A 20,369-nucleotide genomic window follows, 5' to 3' on the forward strand; every position below is an offset into this window, starting at 1 on the left:
TAGCATTTGCCTTTTTCTGCTTTTGCCTTCTAGGCCTTTTTCAGCTCATCCACTTTTTTTTTTCATGCTATAACCATGGTTGTCTGAGTTTCTTTATTACTGACTCTCAGACCTGCCATATTCTATAATTCTTTAGTCCTTTTCTGTTTCAGACTGAGTGACTTTTCTTGTATGTTCAAATACATTGATTGCATCATTGCTCTGTACTTCCCAGGCTGCGGTGGAGCCTATCCATCTGCCTTGTTAAATTTCAGGTGTTTTTCAGGTAAAATTGTCCACTTGGCTATTGTGTGTCTCCGAACAGCTCTTGCTTTAGGCCCATGAATATGCTTTCATCGTGGTATCAGAAGCATAGCTGATTACCTTAGTTTTGCCTTTTAGAGTCAGTCAAGAGTTAATAGTAAATAGTGATTACTAATGTCCACACATATTGTTAATTGTGACAGGGTAAACATTTTTCTGTTTGATGATATTTTATCTAATTTTCAAAATGACATTAGTTTTTACTACATTAACCAATGCTATTCAATGCCAGGCATGTTGTATTCTCTCACCCCCTTTTCTCATTAATAGGATGTTTTTTCCTTGTTTTCAAATAGTTTAAAGTGCTAATCACTTTATTTACAGAATACAGGCCATATTTCTGATAATCATGTAGTTTAAAATCAGGGAAGAGAGAGATTGTGAACTGAATGTATTCTCTAACCTTCATGGCTTTTGACATATAGGCTTAATTATTTATCTTTTTTAGCCAAGAACCATATAGATGCTTTCTTATGAAACTATTGTATATCCTGAAAAAGTAACATATTTTCTAATGTATAAACACTTTAAGGCTCTTGTGCCGTCCATACAGGGGCATAAATATACAACAGACTGCTTATCTCCATCTGTCAGTGTGCAGTTCTGGAATTCTGATTTTTTTTTATCTGTTATAAAATTACTTGAGAAGCACCTTTCTGTCCCATGGGTAAAGACTGAAGTTTTTTTTAATACATTTTATTCTGTGCATATTAGATTATACAGTTCTGTTTGTTTTCACAAACAAATTTTAAGAGATAATTGTCTCCGGTCTCTGGGCTCAATGTATGTGCTCTAGGATAGCTATGAATTGCTCCAACACATTTGTAGCCTACAGTATCACATTACCATGCCAAAACATTATGCATACATTAAAATTAATTATATACATTAAAACATATATACATTAAACATAATTATTTGGAAATCCTGTTAAAACAGATTTCTAGGTCACCAATTCTTTTTAGTTTACTGGATCTAGGGTTGTACCCAATGCATGATTTCTAATGTGTTTTCAGATTCTACAGCTGCTTTTCTAGACACTTTAAATGTCTTTATTGCTGATATTCTCATTTGAATAACTTATAGATCTTAAAATATACACAGGCCAACCACTGTTTAATATATTTCAGAAATTCCAAGATACATGTTTAAAAATCATTTTGCTATGAAGTTCTTCATAGTCAATGATATTTCAGAGTCTATAAAATAACTTACTACTATATCTTCTCTAACAACAACAAAATGTTCTTCTTGTATGGTTTTGTCATCTCAAAAGTTGTCTTTCTTTATTCAGTTGCTTTAACCAGAAATCTGAATGTTAACCTTGACTATTCACTATGCTGATGGTGAGATTTCACAGTTCTCTTTTTCCTTGTGTTAGCTAATGTCATTATCTTTGTGTAAGTTAGAGTCACCTTATCTTTCCTAGTAGTTATTGAAAATACCTTTAACTTTTGGTTTCTACCCCAGATTATAGAACTTAGATTCAGCTTTTGTAAATATAAGTCAGATTCTGTCAGGTTTCACTTAATGTTTGACAAAGGTAGTCTTTAATATGGAATAAAAGGATCCATCGAGGCTCTGCTGTGAGGCATCCCCATTCCTACACAGCACCCTGTGTTCCATCCCTTTTGTTTGTGTTTGCTGGCCTGCCTCTACCCCTACTTTTTTGTTGTTGGTGGTGATGGTGCTGATTTTTTTTTTACAGTATCTAAGTAGAATGCTCTTTTCTTTTCCATATGACTATCTCTTTCTCTTTACTTACCCAGTTTCACATCTTTCAGTTCTCATCTCAAATGTCATTACTGTGAAACTGTTTGATGACTCTCAAATCATGTTAGATTTCACATTTTCTCATAGTCTTTTGTTTTCTCCTCTGACACACTAATTTGTCGTGTCTCTCCCCACGCTTTGTAAACATGTTTCTGTGTTAGCCTCTATGTTAGTTAGTGCTTAGCACAATATAGAACAAATGGAAGGTATTCCGCAAATATGTTTAAATTTATGAAAACAATAATAGTGTTTAAAATATGTGCATATATATACTGAAAAGAAGTTCTTTTTGAAAAAAATAAGTGTGGAAAATAGATTTTTACAAGTTGCCATCATGTAAATTGACTACCAAAACTGCAATACTATAATTTCTTAAAAGATAAGCTGGATTAATGAAGTATTAAATAATTCATGTTACATAAGTAAAATTTATTGTTCTTACTCTTCCTTCCTACTGATAAAAATTGAATGATACTTTTGGTCATTCTCACAGAAAATTTGTTGTGTTTTTTTTTTAACCACTTAAAATTTTGAGGATTGTCATTATTATAAAGATTATCATATTTCATTCCAGGCACAATATCTAATTATTTGGCTTGAAGATAGTTATTGCTGAGGCACAGTTTAATTTTCAAATGTTTACCAGTCTTTTGAGGAAAAACCTCATGGCTTTAGACCCACATGGGAAACAAATTAGCTCAGAAGCAGACATAGCGGAGCAGTTTCTGCCTTAATCAGCTTATCCAACCATTTCTATTTCTACTTTTGCTTATTGTTAGCAAAAACATTCTGTTTTAAAAATCTCTGGCAAGGCTTTTGTTCTGTACATCTGTCTAGACTACAAAAGCCTTATATTTTCCATTTTATGAATTCTATTTGAAATCATAGCTTTTTTTTCTGGTATCTAATGAGTACTACAGATAAAGTTCTTGAAAGCAGACAGGATCCCACAGTTTAAAATGTTTATAATTTCTCTATCTGTCCTTTCCCATTGTCTCCTTGATTGCATTCTTGCCTGCCCGGCTCCCAGGAGACATGGAGTCCAGCTGGTTGGAGCATGCGTCTTGGCATAGCAGTGAGGCGTCCCCAATGTCTTTGGTGAGACGTGTGGGGCCTTACTACTTAATTCCCGTTATCATCTCACTCTCCTTTTTATTTACACCTTTGCATGTTTTCTTTTTTTGTATCTTTTTTTTGTTTTATCTCACACTTATAGGGGACAGTCAAAAGGGAAAAAGAAAAACTAGTGAGCAGGGAGTTTTGTCGGACTCTAACACCAGGTCTGAGAGACAAAAGAAAATGATGTACTTTGGTGGCCACTCTTTGGAAGAGGATTTGGAATGGTCTGAGCCTCAGATTAAGGATTCTGGGGTAGATACCTGTAGTAGCACAACTCTTAACGAGGAGCATAGCCATAGTGATAAGGTACTGAGACTGCGGAGCCTGCCTTCTAACCTGCTCATTTGGTCTTCCTTTGTTTGCTCTCTGTCACTCATTAAAACAGAACATAATAAAAGGGCAGGGCATTTCAAGAGTCAATGTAGCATTCTCTTAAGGTGCAGAAAAGAAAAACAAAACAACTCAACAAACAAGCCAAAAAGCCTTTTGCTTGCTTTGCTGTTCTTGTTGATTGACGGCATACCCAAAACTAAGGAAATGAAAATAAACCTTAGGAACAAAGGAATGCTTTGTATACAGTTGAATAAGAGAATTTTGTAATGTTGTTATAAACAATAAATAAATATTTTTTGGATTGGCTTATTTTAATACTTACATATATTTTCCTTGGGATGGAAAATCAAATTATTAGTCATCTGAATCCCAGGCAAAAGGGAGATAATCGGGTCTGTTGCACAGAAAATGTTGTTTTTCTTTTTTCCCTTTCACTGTCATTTTATTCTTTTGTTTTATTGTCATAGCATTCTGATGTAGTATTAACTAGTCGTAGATCCATTACCATCTGCTTTCATATTTATTATTTTTTTTGCTTTTAGTATAGCAAAAAATAATCGTTTACCATATAGATGTGATTGCCTGGACTTGTCTTTTGCCTGGTAAATTTTGCATGGAGTTATGCATGCTACTTTTAGGTAACTGCGGAATTACTATGATTACACAAATCATTTTCTTTGTAGCTTACCATATTATTCATAATGAAATAGTCTGTCATTTATAAAGATATAATTCTGAACCCAAGAAAGAAATAAGGTGGTAATATTATTGTTATTTAACTATAATTGTCTTTGAATTACCTATTAAAAGAGATTTATAGAATAGATAAGTCTAAAACAACCAGTAACCTTTTTCCAGGTGTGGTGGCCTTCATGTCATTGCTGCAAAGACAGGTGAATCCTTACAGATTTAAAGACAGACATAGACTACATAGTGAGGCCAAGGGCAGGTTGGGCTACGTAGCTAAACCCTATTAAGAAAATCAATGAAATTTAATGAAGTGAGAAACATAATCTGTTCATCTTTGATTACATCCTGTTTCTACTTTGCAAATTCAGTTGGAAAGGTAGTGGAGATTTATGTAGTTTTGTGAATTTTCATATTCATTGTGAGTTTAGATTTCATGTTTTAATGTTCTTCCATTTAACTTTTACTAGGGTAAGAATATTTCAAAACTGTCCGAAAGTGATTGAAGAAGAAACTGTCACTTTTTAATAAAGTCAACTAAGTAGATTTTTACTGTATCTATCTTTTATGCCTGTGAGGTTTTAATTAGTTGTCAGCAAGTTGAGCTATCACATATTTTAAAGAAAATTTCAGAGATATTATGTTTTACTATTGTGGTAGATAACTGAGGATTTGCTTTGATTGGATTTAAAAGAAAACCTTGAATTCATAAAATTGGGGTTATAAAACTAAATGTAGTAAACTCTCAAATTAGTAATTTGAAATGTAAACTGGTTTGTGTAATCATAATACTTAGAATTCTGAAGTTTAGAGATACTGTTCAAGCATGGTAATTTGTCATAAAATTAATTTTTCTTATTGTTGATATTGTATGTTAGCACCCTGTGACCTGGCAGCCATCCAAAGATGGAGATCGCCTAATTGGTCGTATTTTATTAAATAAGCGTTTAAAAGATGGGAGTGTACCTCGAGATTCAGGAGCAATGCTGGGCTTAAAGGTATGTAATAAAATTTTTTTGGATTTTGGCTCTATATTGTTTACAGATTTATCAACAAAACAAATATACTTCTTTATACCGATGCCAATTAAGGAGATATTTTATTTCTGTTTTCAAGAATTCTAAAATATTGTTAATTGTTCCTGCATACTCATTTTCCAAGTATTTTAAAGAAGTGTTCAGGATAGAACACTTGCAAGTAAGAGGCCCTGGTTCCAATCCTTAGACTCCACAAATAAAAGCCAGTCCAGGTGATATGCCCTTGTCACCCTAAAGCTGAGGGGGCAGAGATGGTCAGACTTCTTGTCCTTATGGTCTTGCCAGCCTAATCTACCTGACAAGTTCCAGATCATTGCTGATTTAGGACTAAAGGTTGTTCTCTGATCTTTATACCAATGTGCATGTGTCCATGCACACTCATACACATATGCACCTGCAAACATACACACATCCATGTAACTATATATATATATGTGTGTGTGTGTTATATGTGTATATGTGTGTGTGTGTAACTGCAAACACACAAACATCCATGTACCCTCATACCTATGTACACCTAAGAACACAGACAAATCTATGTATACTCATAGATATGTAGACCTCCAAACACACAAACAGGTATCCATGCCCACTCATGCACAATGACACCTGAAAACACACACAACCAGGTACACTCATGCACATGTACATCTGTGAACTTACACATCTATATACACTTATACACATGCACACCTGAAAACTCACACACATCCATGCACACTCAGACACATGTGAACACTTGTGGACACAGCCACACATCCTTGCTTACTTATATACATTTATTCCTGAAAAAACACACACACACATTTTATCCATACCCATGGACATGTAACTTACACACACACACACACACACACACACACACACACACACACACACGCACATACACACACATGTGCAAAATTATTTTCTGGTAGTCTAAAATAGTAATTTTGCATACATTTTTGAAAGACATTGATAATAACCTGGTTAGAAAAGAGTTTGAATCCTAAATGCAATGAATGTGCTTGAATTTAGACTACTTACCTTGCCTATATTTATGTCAGTATTAAAATAATTGCTTTAGTTTTTGAGTATGAAACTTGAAAATATAATATATATATTACATAAAAGTCTACTTTTGTTTTGATATAGTAAAGTGTGTTAGTATGTGTAAATGTGTATATCTAGTTTGTCTTGGTTTGGGATATAAGGGATCAAACTAAAGCCCTTATGCAAACACCTACAGCTCCTTCAGTCAGAAGTGAATGCTCCCCCAATGGAGGAGCTAGAGAAAGGACTGAAGGAGCTGTAGGTGTTTGCAACCCCATAGGAAGAACAACAATATCAACCAACCAGAGCTCCCAGGGTCTAAACCACCAATCAAGGAGTACACATGGAAGCATGGGGAAGGGAGGATGGGATATGTGGTTTCTGGAAGGTGGGGAAACTGGTTAAGGTGAGAACACTTGAAATGTAAATAAATCAAAATAAATAAATTAAAATAAAATTAAAAAAAAGCTGTACACATGGAAGGACCCATGGCTCCAGCCACATATGTAGCAGAGGGTGACCTTGGTTCTATGAAAGCTAGATGCCCCAGTGTAGGGGAATGCCAGGTCAGAGAGACAGGAGTGGGTGGTCCTCCTACAGGGTCACCCTTCTCAGCTTCTTTCAGCCTTCCCTGATTCAACAACAACTGTCAGCAGCTTCTGTCCATTGGTTTGGTGGAAGTATATGCATCTGACTCAGCTGCTTGTTGGGTCTTCTGGAGTGCAGTTATGCTAGGTCCCTTTTTGTGAGCACTCCATAGCTCCATAATAGTGTCAGGCCTTGGGACCTCCCCTTGAGCTGGATCCCACTTTGGGCCTGTCACTGGACCTTCTTTTCCTCAGGCTCCTCTCCATTTCCATCCCTATAATTCTTTCAGACAGAAACAATTATGGGTCAGAGATGTGACTGTGGGATGGCAACCCTATCCCTCACCTGATACCCTGTCTTCCTGCTGGAGGTGGGCTCTATGTGTTACCTCTCCATCTCTTCATCTAAGGTCCCTCCCTTTGATTCCTGAGAGTCTCTTACCTCCCAGGTCTCTGGTGCATTCTGGAGGGTCCCCTTACATCCTGTTTCCAGAGGTTGCCTGTTTCCAATTCTTTCTGCTGGCCCTCAGGGCTTCTATCCTTTTTCCTTACCCAATACCAGATCAGGTTCCCCTCTCCCTCCTACTCCCCTTCCCCCATTACACTTTCCCTTCCAGATCCTCCCCTACCCCCACAAGAAAGGTCTATTATCATTATGTTTATCATCAATATAATTAAAAGATTATGAAGTAGTTCATCATAGTAAACATGAAAATTTTATGTTTCAAGTTTATACTTAAAAATGTTTTTTATATATTTTTTATTAGATGTTTTCTTTGTTTACAATATCTCCTTTCCCAGGTTCCCCTCCAAAAGAAAAAAGAAAAAGAAAATAAAATAAGAAAAAAAAATTAAATGAAAAAAAAAAAACAACAAAAACTAAAACAATCCCCTGTTCCCTCCCCACTCCCCCTTCTCACCACCCCACCCTCTCCCACTTCCTGGCCCTGGCGTTCCCCTACACTGGGGCATAGAACCTTCACAGGACCAAGTCCTCTCCTTCCATTGATGACCATCCTCTTGACCATCCTCTGCTATACACATGCTGCTGGAGCCATGAGTCCCCCCCATGAGTACTCTTTGGTTGGAGTTTTAGTTCCTGGAAGCTCTGAGGGTACTAGTTAGTTCATATTGTTGTTCGTGCTAAGGGGCTGCAAACCCTTCAGCTCCTTGGGTCCTTTCTCTAGCTTCTTCATTGGAGACCCTGTACTCAGTCCATTGGATGGCTGTGACCCTTTACTTCTGTATTAGTCGGGTGCTGTCAGAGCCTCTCAGGAGATAGCTATATCAGGCTCTGTCAGCCAGCACTTGCTGATATCCACAATAGTGTCTGGATTTGATGATTGAATATGGGAAGGATTCCCAGGTGGAGCAGTCTCTGGATTGTCCTTCCTTCAGTCTCTGCTCCATAGTTTGTCTCTGAAAATCCTTCCACTAGTATTTTGTTTCCCTTTTTAAGAAGGAACGAAGTATCCACATTTTGGTCTTCCTTCTTCTTGAGTTTCTTGTGGTTTGTGGTTTGTACTTTGTGTATTCTGATCTTCTAGGCTAATATCCACTTATCAGAGAATGCATACCATGTGTGTTCTTTTGTGATTGGGTTACCTCACTCAGGATGATATTCTCCAGGTCCATCCATTTCCCCAAGAATTTCATAAATTGATTGTTTTTAATAGCTGAGTAGTACTCCATTGTGTAGATGTACCACAATTTCTGTATCCATTTCTCTGTTGAGGGACATCTGGGTTGTTTCCAGTTTCTGGCTATTATAAATAAGGCTGCTATGAACATAGTGGAGCATGTGTCCTTATTACATGTTGGAGCATCTTTTGGGTATATTCCCAGGAGTGGTATAGCTGGGACCTCTGGTAGTACTATGTCCAATTTCCGGAGGAACCGCCAAACTGGTTTCCAGAGTGGTTGTACCAGCTTGCAATTCCACCAACAATGAAGGAGTGTTCCTCGTTCTCCACAACCTCACCAGCATTTGCTGTCACCTGAGTTTTTTATCCTAGCCATTCTGAGTGGTGTGAGGTGGAATCTCAGGGTTGTTTTGATTTGCATTTCCCTGATGACTAAGGATGTTGAACATTTCTTTAGGTGCTTCTTAGCCATTTGGTATTCGTCAGTTGAGAATTCTTTGTTTAGCTCTATACCCTGTTTTTTAATCGGGTTATTTATTTCTCTGGAGTCAAACTTCTTGATTTCTTTGTATACATTGGATATTAGCCCTCTATCAGATATAGGGTTGGTGAAGATATTTTCCCAATTTGTTGGTTGCCGTTTTGTCCTATTGACAGTGTCTTTTGCCTTACAGAAGCTTTGCAATTTTATGAGGTCCCATTTGTTGATTCTTGATCTTAGAGTATAAGCTATTGGTGTTCTGTTCAGGAAATTTTGCCCTGTACCTATGTGCTCGAGGCAGGATTAATATAGTAAAAATGGTCATCTTGCTGAAAGCCATCTACAGATTCAATGCAATCCCCATCAAAATTTAAACTCAATTCTTCACAGACTTAGAAAGAGCAATTTGCAAATTCTTTTGGAATAATAAAACGCAGGATAGCCAAAACTATTCTCACCAACAAAGGGACCTCTGGTCAAATCACTATTCCAGACCTTAAGCTGTCCTACAAAGCAGTTGTGATAAAAACTGCATGGTATCGGTACAGTGACATGCAGGTAGATCAATGGAATAGAATTGAAGATCCAGAAATGAACCCACACACCTATGGTCACTTGATCTTTGACAAAGGAGCTAAAACTATCCAGTGGGAAAAAGACATTTTCAACAAATGGTGCTGGTTCAGCTGGCGGTTAACATGTAGAAGCATGCAAATCGATCCATTCCTATCTCCTTGTACAAAGCTCAAATCCAAGTGGATCAAGGACCTCCACATAAAACCAGATACACTGAAACTAATAGAGAAGAAAGTGGGGAAGAGCCTCGAGCACATGGTTCCAGGGTAAAATTTCCAGAAAAATGTTTATATAATTAAAAAGTGATATAATGTTTTGAGAAATGCTAAAAATGAGAAATCTACAATAAGGAAGTTGATTTTGAGTTGATTTTTAAGGTACGTGTATTTTAACAAGTAGAAAATAAATTACAGCAAATTTGAAAGATATAAGGTTCCTTTTGCAATATTTACTTTCTAATGGCAACATTATACTATTTGAGAAATAACATTTAGTACATTAAATTACGGTTTAGATTCTCTAAATCGTTCTGATTGTTTTACTTGAGTCTTTTGACTGTGTTCACTTTAATAGTATGTCAGACAATCTTTTCCTCTTTTAAACAGGTTGTGGGAGGAAAGATGACTGAATCAGGCCGACTTTGTGCATTTATTACCAAAGTGAAAAAAGGAAGTTTAGCTGATACTGTAGGACATCTGAGACCAGGTAGGTTCTTACCATTGGTTATTCACATTTCACATGGCAGCTCTGGGACTAAGGTCATAGGATGTTTGTCCAACATGTTCAAAGCCTTGGGTTTGATCACTAGCACTGCCAAAAGAAAAGTGCTAGGTGTGAATAGTTAAGAAAGTCTTCTCTTATACAAGTGATTCTACCAGTAATAATTAGTTTTTTCATGTACATTAATGGAAAGTTATATCTTTTATTCCTTTGTATATACTAGACTCAATATCTTTTTGAAAACTGCTTTTTTGGGGAGCAAAATACATTTTGCTCATTTCGCCACTCTCCCCCAGCTTCTCCCAGATTTCCTCCCACATCCCCACATACCCAACTTGATATGTTAGTGATGAGTTTTCTGTTGTTTTTTTGTTTTTGATTTTTTGGTTTTTTGAGACAGGATTTCCCTGTATAGCCCTTGGATGTCCTGGAACTCACTCTGTAGACCAGGCTGGCCTCGAACTCAGAAATCTGCCTGCCTCTGCCTCCCAAGCGCTGAGATTAAAGGCGTGCACCACCACCACCCAGCCCCAGTGATGAGTTTTCTAATCTGCCTATAAAATTAGCTTATTTTGTTTCCCAAAATCTTTTGGGACAAAATTTCATTGTTTAGGAAACAAACTTCATCAATGAATGCACATTTTTTCATTATGTCATTCCATATTATTTGGCCAATTCCTTTAATTCCTATTGGAGAAATCCTTAAATTTCTTGAAGAATATTTCATATAATGTGAATCACAACACTTTACAAGAGATCTTAAGAATTTAGGCAATTGACATCTTTAAAGAAAGCAGTGCTTAACTAACCATGTGTACACTACAAATCTAGAAGAGGATCATGCAGTCCTCAAAGAGAGGGTCGACCTTGATCATTGTCTCCATCTAATTGTCTTCAGTTAGGAGTTCTGTTAAGAAATCAAATAGATATAACTTTATGCAGTGTTTTTTTTTAAGTTGGCCATTATTATTGTGGCTGAAACATGCTGTTCTAGCTATCAAGTTCTGTGACACGCGAGTTGTTCTCAATGTGTACATTACTCTGTTCAGGTGGAGGTACTTTTGGAATTTGCTGAAATCCAGTGACTACTTTTACTTTGAGCATATTTAATTGACACGGCTTATATTTATAAGATTAATCTTGACACTGTAGGTGATGAAGTCTTGGAATGGAATGGGAGGCTATTGCAAGGAGCCACATTTGAGGAAGTTTACAACATTATTCTAGAATCCAAACCTGAACCACAAGTTGAGCTTGTTGTTTCAAGGCCAATTGGGTAAGATAGTTTTAGCAATTTATTTTCACTTACTTTTTAAGACTTACTTATTTTAATTTTATGTGTATGAGTGTTTTGTTTGCACGTATGTATGTGTACATCATGTATGCCTAGTGCACACAGCAGCCATGTTCCCTGTGGTGTTGGAGTTATGGATGGATGGTTGGTAAACCCACATGTACATGCTAGGAACCAAGTCCTGGTCCTCTGCATGAGTAGTACATGCTCTTTACCCTGGAGCCATGCTCCAGCCCCAGTTTCTGTAACTTATTTGTGTGTAAAACTGATTATTATTCAGCATTTTGGAGTATGAAATCCAAAATTGTCTGACTCCTTTATAAAAATAGGTTATTTTCTAGTATCTGTTTTCTTTAACCAAAATATTTGACCACAATTAATGATTTTTCTTTATCTGATTAAAATATGTTGTTGATTACAAAATAGAAAAAATATCATTACTTTTAGGAAAAGTTATATTAGTCTTCTACATTGAAAAAATGTCAATCACTGTAGTCTACATATCTTACATTTTTTTGTTTTTGTGTTTCAAATGGAGACTAGCTTATAAAGATAAAAACAAAAAGAATATAATACCCAGATACAGGGCTTACTTAAGGAAAAGTAGTTTCTTTTAAAATACGATTATTAAGATCAAAACAGGCAACATTAAAACACGCTTTTTCATTGTATTTATTGCAAATAGCTTATTTTCCCCAAAGTAGCAGTAGAGTTAATCCTTTCATCCATGTTATAAAGATTATTCATGACATGTCCTGCCAGTGCTTTTTCTGTAGAAACTTTATTCTATGGTAATATAAAAGATATATCAAAAGTAAATTAGAAAAATGTGTTGACAGTGAACTACTGAATGAATTATTAAATAATTAAATGGAGGCTATAGAAATTTCTTCTTGCAATCATGGGCTCTTTTCATGCTTAGGAAATAATGGATTGGAGCCTTTTGCCTCTTTGAAGTTTGGAAATATTGTAAAACCATACTGTGTCTATTTTAATATTAAAGTATAAAAAATTGGACATGTAAATAAAAAAATCTAATAAAATATTACCATGAAAAAAGTATATCAAATTGTATATTTAATATTTTAAATAATTTATAGTCATTTTGTGAATGAATCTAGTTTTTGCTGTCTACTTACATATCAAATAATTATAAGTATTTTTGATATAAATATATATGAAAATTAAATAGTAAATATAGTTACAGGTAACTTTGGAACTCCTGGTTGCCTTGATAACCATGCTTGCCTGTTATCAATGTAACATTTAAAACTTTTAGTTACAATGAAATGTTTTAGTGATATTTGATTTGACTTCCAATTTTTTTGATATTTGCAATTTATTTAGAAAAGAAGGCAAAAGTAAAGAATTGAATTAATATATGTTTATAAAACTTACTTTGTTGAATGCAAAGCTTTTTTTAGAGTAGATTATATTCTAAGGTTATACAGTAAGGCACATAGGAAATAAAGTGTGAATTTTTATAAATGTGCTAAAAATGCACATAGGTTTTAATTCCTGTCAGAGTAAACTGTAAAAATATGATCCCAGACTTGGGAGGAAAAGACAGAATTGTGTGGCAAATTCAAGTCTGGCTTCACCTATGTAGAAGATCTAGATTAGCTTGTCCAAAAACAAAACAAAAAATTGTGGTTTGTCTTTTATCATTTTCATAAAGCTTTATATACTTATTTCCCAGTTTTCACTTTTTATTCCTAATTTTATTGGAAGACAAGATGTTTCAACTGATAAATTTTATTTTTTTATCCTTTTCTATCATTCCAGAGATATTCCTAGAATACCTGATAGCACTCATGCACAACTGGAATCCAGTAAGTTTAATTTATTCTAGGGTTTGTCCTTAAGCATATTATTCATTAGAGGTCTAGTGAATAATTTTGTCTAGAAATATGGAATAAGATATGGAAATTTATAACCTCAAACAATAAATAAAAAATATGGAAATTTTTAAAGTATTTCACATGTGTTGAAAAAATAAAAAATAAAATAAAATAAAGCTTTATAATCATTTCTATATTTTATTTTACACCTACTATGATTATTGTAGGTTTTTAAGGACCTTTACTAAGGCATGTTCTAATAAACTGCACATCAAATATAGAGTTAGACATGTTTTGGCTGCCTATGTACCCACATATCCCAATGAAAAGTCATGACCATTTTTACTACTTAAAAAAGCTACCCACTCCTAATGTTTCCCACAAAATTTAAAGTTTGAAACTTTGTAACTAATGTTTTGTAGAAGGATATGCTTGGAAAAAATCTAGTAAATAGTTTTATTTACTTTAATTTATATTTTTCCAGATTAAAATAGTAAATCTAATTTTATATCACAGCAGTAATGAAACAACCAACATATAAGTTCAACTTTGTTTTGTTTTCAAAAGCAATTTCATATCTTAAATTAGCTGTTTTCTGATGAACTGTTTCTTTATTGACTAAGAGTAGTATACTGTATTATTCGGGTACTATCAGAGCCTCTCAGGAGACAGCTATATCAGGCTCCTGTCATCTAGCACTTGCTGGCATCCACAATAGTACCTAGATTTGATGATTGAATATGGGAAGGATTTCCAGGTGGAGCAGTCTCTGAATTGTCCTATGCCCCAGTGTAGGGGAATGCCAGGGCCAGTAAGCAGGAGGGGGTGGGATGTTGAGCAGGGGTCGGGGGCAGGGAACAAGGGATTGTTTTAGTTTTGGGGTTTTTTTATTTTATTTTCTTTTTTCTTTTTTTGGAGGGGAACCTGGGAAAGGAGATAGTGTAAATAAAGAAAACATCTAATTAAAAAAAGAGAGCAGAATACTGGATACAAGGAGAGAAGATGAGGGTTGCAATTTAAAACACAATGTTGAATAAGATAGATAAAATTGCAAAATAGTTTGGACAAAACTTCAAAGAGTGGCTGTCATGGTGGAAAGATTTGCAGGTACATAGGTACCTGATAGTTCAGTGGTGCTGGGCAGGGAACACTGACATATAGTTAACCCAGGGAAGACAGTGTAGTTGGATAAAGTTTGCAAGGGAAAATTAGAATGATTCAGGAGCAGCAGCAGCAACCACATTGAACAGGTTTTAAAGCTTCTGTGAGGATCTCCACCTGCCCTTGGAGAATTCATGTGCTCTGGGAAATGTTTTCAAAGAGCTATTTATACTTAACACTTGATTACGTCATTAAAACTATTGGATGAAGCCAGGGCTAAGCAAAGTGAAGCTCAAAAATGTCACAATTGTAATGGTAGTGGCAAGAGAGTGGTGATCTTAGTCAAATAAACTAAACTAAACAAATTTACTGTAATAAATAAACATTAGAGATATATAGTGCAACTGTCATTGGTTTCATTTTATTTAATACTTGAAAGTTGGTGTTGCAGCTAAATTATGGCAAACGCTGACTTTTTCTTCTTATATTAGTAAGACACCATGAAAGCAATAGGAAATCCTTTGTTTTCTGTCTATCTAAAAGGCCTCAGACCATGCTGGTAAGCTCGTCCCTGGAGAGATAGGAGTGTTAGTTCAATGTGATTCCAAACTTTTATTCTTTAAACATTAGACTATATGCCTGTCCAAGGACCACTCTTATTAGAGTTGCTGTTCTGGACACATCTGTAGTATTTGCTTTATATGGTTTTAACTGCTAGCCAAGTGACTGCCAAGGTTACATTATTAAAAGATGCTATCATTATCTCTTCATTCCTGCATGCTTAAAGAATACATTCTACTAACTTTCCTGTTATCTGATGCTTTGTAAGCCTTGTGAGATAACAAATTACTTCTGCAAAGGTATTGTTAATTCACTTTTAAATATTGTGGAAAGGCATCACCATTACTTTTTGAGCCTAAATTTGCACCTTTCCCTCAAAACTTTATGTGATAGACATTCTAGAAGTGAGTTTTATGCATGCACATTTCTAACTAGGCGTAGAGTTCAACAGGCTGACTTCAAATTCTAGTGTTGACCTTAATGTCTGGTCCTATTGATATATTATGTGCTTTACATTGTTTTTGGATACTCAAAAATGTTAAAAGCCACTGTAACCTTTACTTTTTACTTCCAAAGTAAGTTCTACTGCCCCATTCCTCCTCTCCTGTAACTATTTGCATAGTATGCACTGACTTTTTCAGAGACCATAACTGGTACAAAGGTGTCATTCTATTCTTGATAATAGGGTCGAAATCTTAGTACCCGCCTGCATTTCTCACATCTTTTGTTTCGCCTCCTACATAGTTGAAGATTGAACCTAGAGTATCATACATGGCTAGCAAGTGCCAGCTGTTCCAGTGAGTTGTGCTCTCAGTTCTATTGTCTGCATTACTGTAGTATCACCTGAAGTCCTGCTCATTCCCTTCACAGTGGAAAGCCATAATCTTATTAGTGTATATACTTCTACTGGTAACTTAATATCTATTTCTGTAAACATTCCAACTGGTTCCAACAACTGCTTAGAACCAAAATCACACATATAATATTTGATTATTGATGTTTCTGCTATTGCCTATCTTTTTCATAATCTCTCATTTCATTTCTACTGGAGTGATATTTTTATATCATACAACATATGTCTTAAAATACCCAAAAACATTTAATAATTTTTGACATTCTAGTACTTACGTTCTTAGCATTTAAATTTTAGGTTGTCATCAAAAAGGTTTATTGTTTTGTGTTTTGCTTTTTCTTGCTTTTGCATTTTAAATGTTTTCTCAATATCGAGTGTGAGTAATAGTTCAGATAATAGACAAGTGAGTTTGGAGTAGAGCCTGCTGCTGTTACAAAGTTAGCACAGCACAGGTGTAACTGTGGCTCTAAATCACACCTGGGCAAATCAAAAACAACAACAAAAAATCACTGGCTGAAACAGAAGCAAACCTCACTAAACCCTCCTAAGATTATAACATTATGAAATAAAATGGTCTCTGTAAAATGACACTTCAAGGACTTTTAAAGAAGCGTGTTGAGTGTTCTGAAATAGGAAGCGACATTTAATTATTCTTTGTGTATAATTGTCATTTCAGGTTCTAGTTCATTTGAATCTCAAAAAATGGATCGTCCTTCTATATCTGTTACCTCACCCATGAGTCCTGGCATGCTGAGGGATGTCCCGCAGTTCTTATCTGGACAGCTTTCAGTATGTAATCACAAATTTATCTCTTTGCGAATATTGAATGAGGCTTTTAAAATAGGATGCTAAGGTTTTTTGTTAGTTTTGTTTGCTTGTTTTTGTTTTGTTTGTAAACCAAGTTATTCCCAGAACATAATTGTGCCTTTACTATTAGCTTTTTATTTTTGATAATTTTTAGTTACTTAAAAATTGTGTTTACTTTTGGGTTATTTCTTGTAATGCCTTTTTAAATGTGAAGTTTATAGAGTTTAATAATTTCATGAAGATATGTAACCCCTCTTTTAATCATCACAGTATTTTAGAATTTGGGGTGATGATTTTTACTCTTTACTTTTAAATTACTAGGAATTGCTATTATTTCTTAAGAAAGAGGAAAGTGGTATATCATACAAAGATTGAATTAAGATAGAAGTGAATATTTATATAATCTTCTTTGCTTTTCAGTCTTAAGGAAATTTGTAGTGGATTTTTAATATTGTTCAGATATATAAGGTTTCTAGAAGAAGTGTTTGTTTATTTTTTTACAACAGTCAAGACTAAATAATACAATGAGGGAAATATATATAATAGACTCCCATGTGTACTGGGTAACTTATCATTATGTGAACATTGATTGGTTTATTTTCAAGTTAAGAGCTTAATTCCATATTCTATATTGTATTCTTATTACATGTAGCTTGCAAATTTAAGTGTGTTCATTATATTATCATTCCCATATGAGAACACATTCAGCTTTATTGTTATAGTAACTATTAATAAACTAGTGACTGTTAATTTGGAATTTCCTGAGTATAAATAAAATAACTATTTAAGTTCTCAAACCCAGAAATTGGTATTGATTAAAACTGTGACAGTTAAAACCCAAACTATTATGAAATTGTACTTTAAATTCCTTAGACACACCTTCCTGTTAAGTCAGCTGGAAGTTTCTCCTTTTAGTTTTAAGGGGAAATGATGTATTTTTGGGAGCATTATTGACCTTTAACAGTTGTATTTTATTAACATCATTTCAAATTACAAGATCATATATAAATTATGTTAGAAGAGAAAGCTAGAAATACATGGGAGAGATTTGGAGAAATTTTAAACTCAATTATTTCCACTTGATTAAAAATTAGTCTGGAAGTAGATCAAAACCACTAAGACCACGAGGGCACGTAATCCATGTAACTGTAGCTGAAAAACCACTAAGACCACGAGGGCACATAATCCATGTAACTGTAGCTGAATGTGAAAAGCATATTCTCACTTTTATATCTTGGAAGGAAAATATTTTATGAATTTCGATGAAATGTATGTAATTTTAATTGCATACATTTTGAAATTATACACATACACAATCAAATTACATACAAAAAAGACAGGAATTCTAAGTATGGTTCATATTTATCAGAAATCTAGTCAGTACAAAAAAGTAAAATCATTAAGAATCTTAACATTCCATGAGACTTTTTAAAGTACATGCACATATATTTTAAATAAAATTTCACATACTTTTGCATTTTTTCCTTTCTTCTCTTTTTTGAGCTAGAATTTTGCTATATAGTTCTAGCTGGACTGAACATCATATGTGGACCAGGCTTGGACTGAGCTGGTGACCCTTCAGCTTCTGCCTCAAGTTCTGGGATTATTAGTGCATGGCCTGAATTCTGCTGTTTTCTATATTAACTTATAGACTTTGTCATGTCTTTAAAAATTTCTTTCAACTTTACTTTCTCATCTATAATACTACATTTATCTTAACTTCTAGTTTTATTATTACAAATAATTATGCCACTGAAATAAATAAATATTAATATTTATAGTAAATTACTTCATTAAGAACATTCTAGAAGTAAAATTATAATTCAAATGCTAAAGTATAAACTTGAAATTATTAAACAAATCTATTCTAATCACACCTAACATATCAATTACCTACTTTACATATACATAATATATGTACACACATACATATAAGTGTATATATACATATAAATTAAATTTCTAACAGAAATAGTAGTTCTAGTTACCAGTTATATAAATGAACAAAATAGAATGCCTTCTATTACTATATAATTTTTAATGTCATTCATGATCTTTGTGTTAGGTCAGCATAATCAAGATGCTCTCCTGAGTTACTTACGAGTTTGTGTCAGTGTATAGGAAATTTGGTTTAGTGCAAATGTAGGAGTTTGCAGCTTGCCTTCAAATGTCAGCTCTTTAGAACACTCTTAGGCACTGTTAGCTGACCTTTCTCTCTTTGCCTTTCTCCTGAAGCTCTAATTAAATAATATGATAAGAGCAATGTAAGGAGAAAGGGTTTATTCTGCCTGTATCAGGATCTTTAACTGATCATCTTACATCCACAGGAAAGCAGAGAATGTGGATACATTTTAGTAGAAACTGTGATACATTTTAGTAGAGAATGTGGATACATTTTAGTAGAGAATGTGGATACAAGTTAGTGCTTTGCTCCCTTTCTCAGGGGCTGCCCAGAGAAGGCTCACCTGTCCTTCAGCTGTGTTTTCCCTCCTTACCTACATTAGTTATCAAGATCCTCCTGACAGGCATGCCTAGAAATGTCATTTCTCAGGTGATTCCTGATTCATTCAAGTTGATATATTTTTTTTAAACCATTACAATTACACCCCTATTTTCTTCCACTTTTGGACATATTTGCTTTTCAAATATTCCACTCCTCATTAAGTCACGACATTGCTGATGCCTCAGAACACAAATTGTTTCTCTACTTTTGAGGTGATTATCATACTGTATTAGTTCATTTGCTGATATATTTTCAAATAACAAATACATTATGGATAGCTCTTCTTTGCATGTTTATACTCAAATCTGTTGATTATTTTTTTAAAGGTATATGTAGTTAATTTTCTCCACATGCTGAATCCTGTGGCTGCTTATTATTCTAGGACTTACCCACAAAAGAACCATTAATGTATTTGATGATAAAAGCAGAATGAAGCCAATCAAGCTTCTTCTTCCTGAATCCTATGTTAGTCCATTGGCAGCATTTCCTTATGGTGAATCTTTAAGTTCTTAGTTTCTTCATTTGTAAGAGAACCTTTTTTGATTTTGAACAGTTTTAAATATGCTTACAGTATTTGGCTAGTTGTTTAATAGTCTGTTAGGCCACATACTTCTCTTTTTTTTCTCATTTTCTCTCTATGTGAGAAAGTCTCAGAATTCTTTTCTTTTCCTATAGAAACTCTTTATTGATTCTGATAACTTTTTGTTTATTCAATTATAGTGTCTGATTTATTTATTGCAAAATTACTTTATCTTATTTTTTTCATTTCACTTTTGCTGAATATTACGTATTTCAATTTAACTTAGCCATTTAAGAACTGAAGAACTTTAGAATAATAGTATGTATTTCATATCTCCCTTTATAACACTTGAGGGTATTTAAAAATATTTCATGTATGAAGTTGTTGGTTTCTTTCACTTCTTCCTTTCCCTTCCCTTCCTTCCCTCTACCATGTCCTCTTCCCCTTTCCTCCCTCCCATTCTCCCTCCTTCCTTCCCTCCTCCTCTCTATCCTTCCCTCTTTCCCTCCCTCCTTCCCTCCCTCCCTCCCTTGTTCCTTCTCTCTCCCTCTTTCCTTCTCTCCCTCTTTTCCTCCCTCCTTCCTTGCTTCTTCCTCCT

The 20,369-nt window shown here is 34.5% G+C and overlaps 1 protein-coding gene across 50 annotated transcripts in view; it reads left to right on the forward strand.

Annotated features, from left to right (window-relative positions):
• The window catches only part of Rims2 (regulating synaptic membrane exocytosis 2), a 516,004-nt gene that overhangs the window by 262,943 nt on the left and 232,692 nt on the right, over nt 1-20,369 (forward strand). For 29 of the 50 annotated variants that reach the window (XM_031358666.1, XM_031358693.1, XM_031358671.1 and 26 more), the window contains 6 exons: nt 3,293-3,501; nt 5,094-5,213; nt 10,177-10,276; nt 11,444-11,567; nt 13,371-13,417; nt 16,618-16,730. In XM_031358666.1, coding sequence (XP_031214526.1) covers nt 3,293-3,501; nt 5,094-5,213; nt 10,177-10,276; nt 11,444-11,567; nt 13,371-13,417; nt 16,618-16,730 — 713 coding nt within the window. Of the gene's footprint in view, nt 1-3,106; nt 3,175-3,292; nt 3,502-5,093; nt 5,214-10,176; nt 10,277-11,443; nt 11,568-13,370; nt 13,418-16,617; nt 16,731-20,369 lie in introns of all 50 variants that reach the window. The other 21 variants (XM_031358675.1, XM_031358678.1, XM_031358717.1 and 18 more) reach the window with 1 other exon arrangement.

The sequence above is a fragment of the Mastomys coucha genome, unplaced genomic scaffold, assembly GCF_008632895.1.
Source record: "Mastomys coucha isolate ucsf_1 unplaced genomic scaffold, UCSF_Mcou_1 pScaffold7, whole genome shotgun sequence".
Lineage (NCBI taxonomy): Eukaryota > Metazoa > Chordata > Mammalia > Rodentia > Muridae > Mastomys > Mastomys coucha.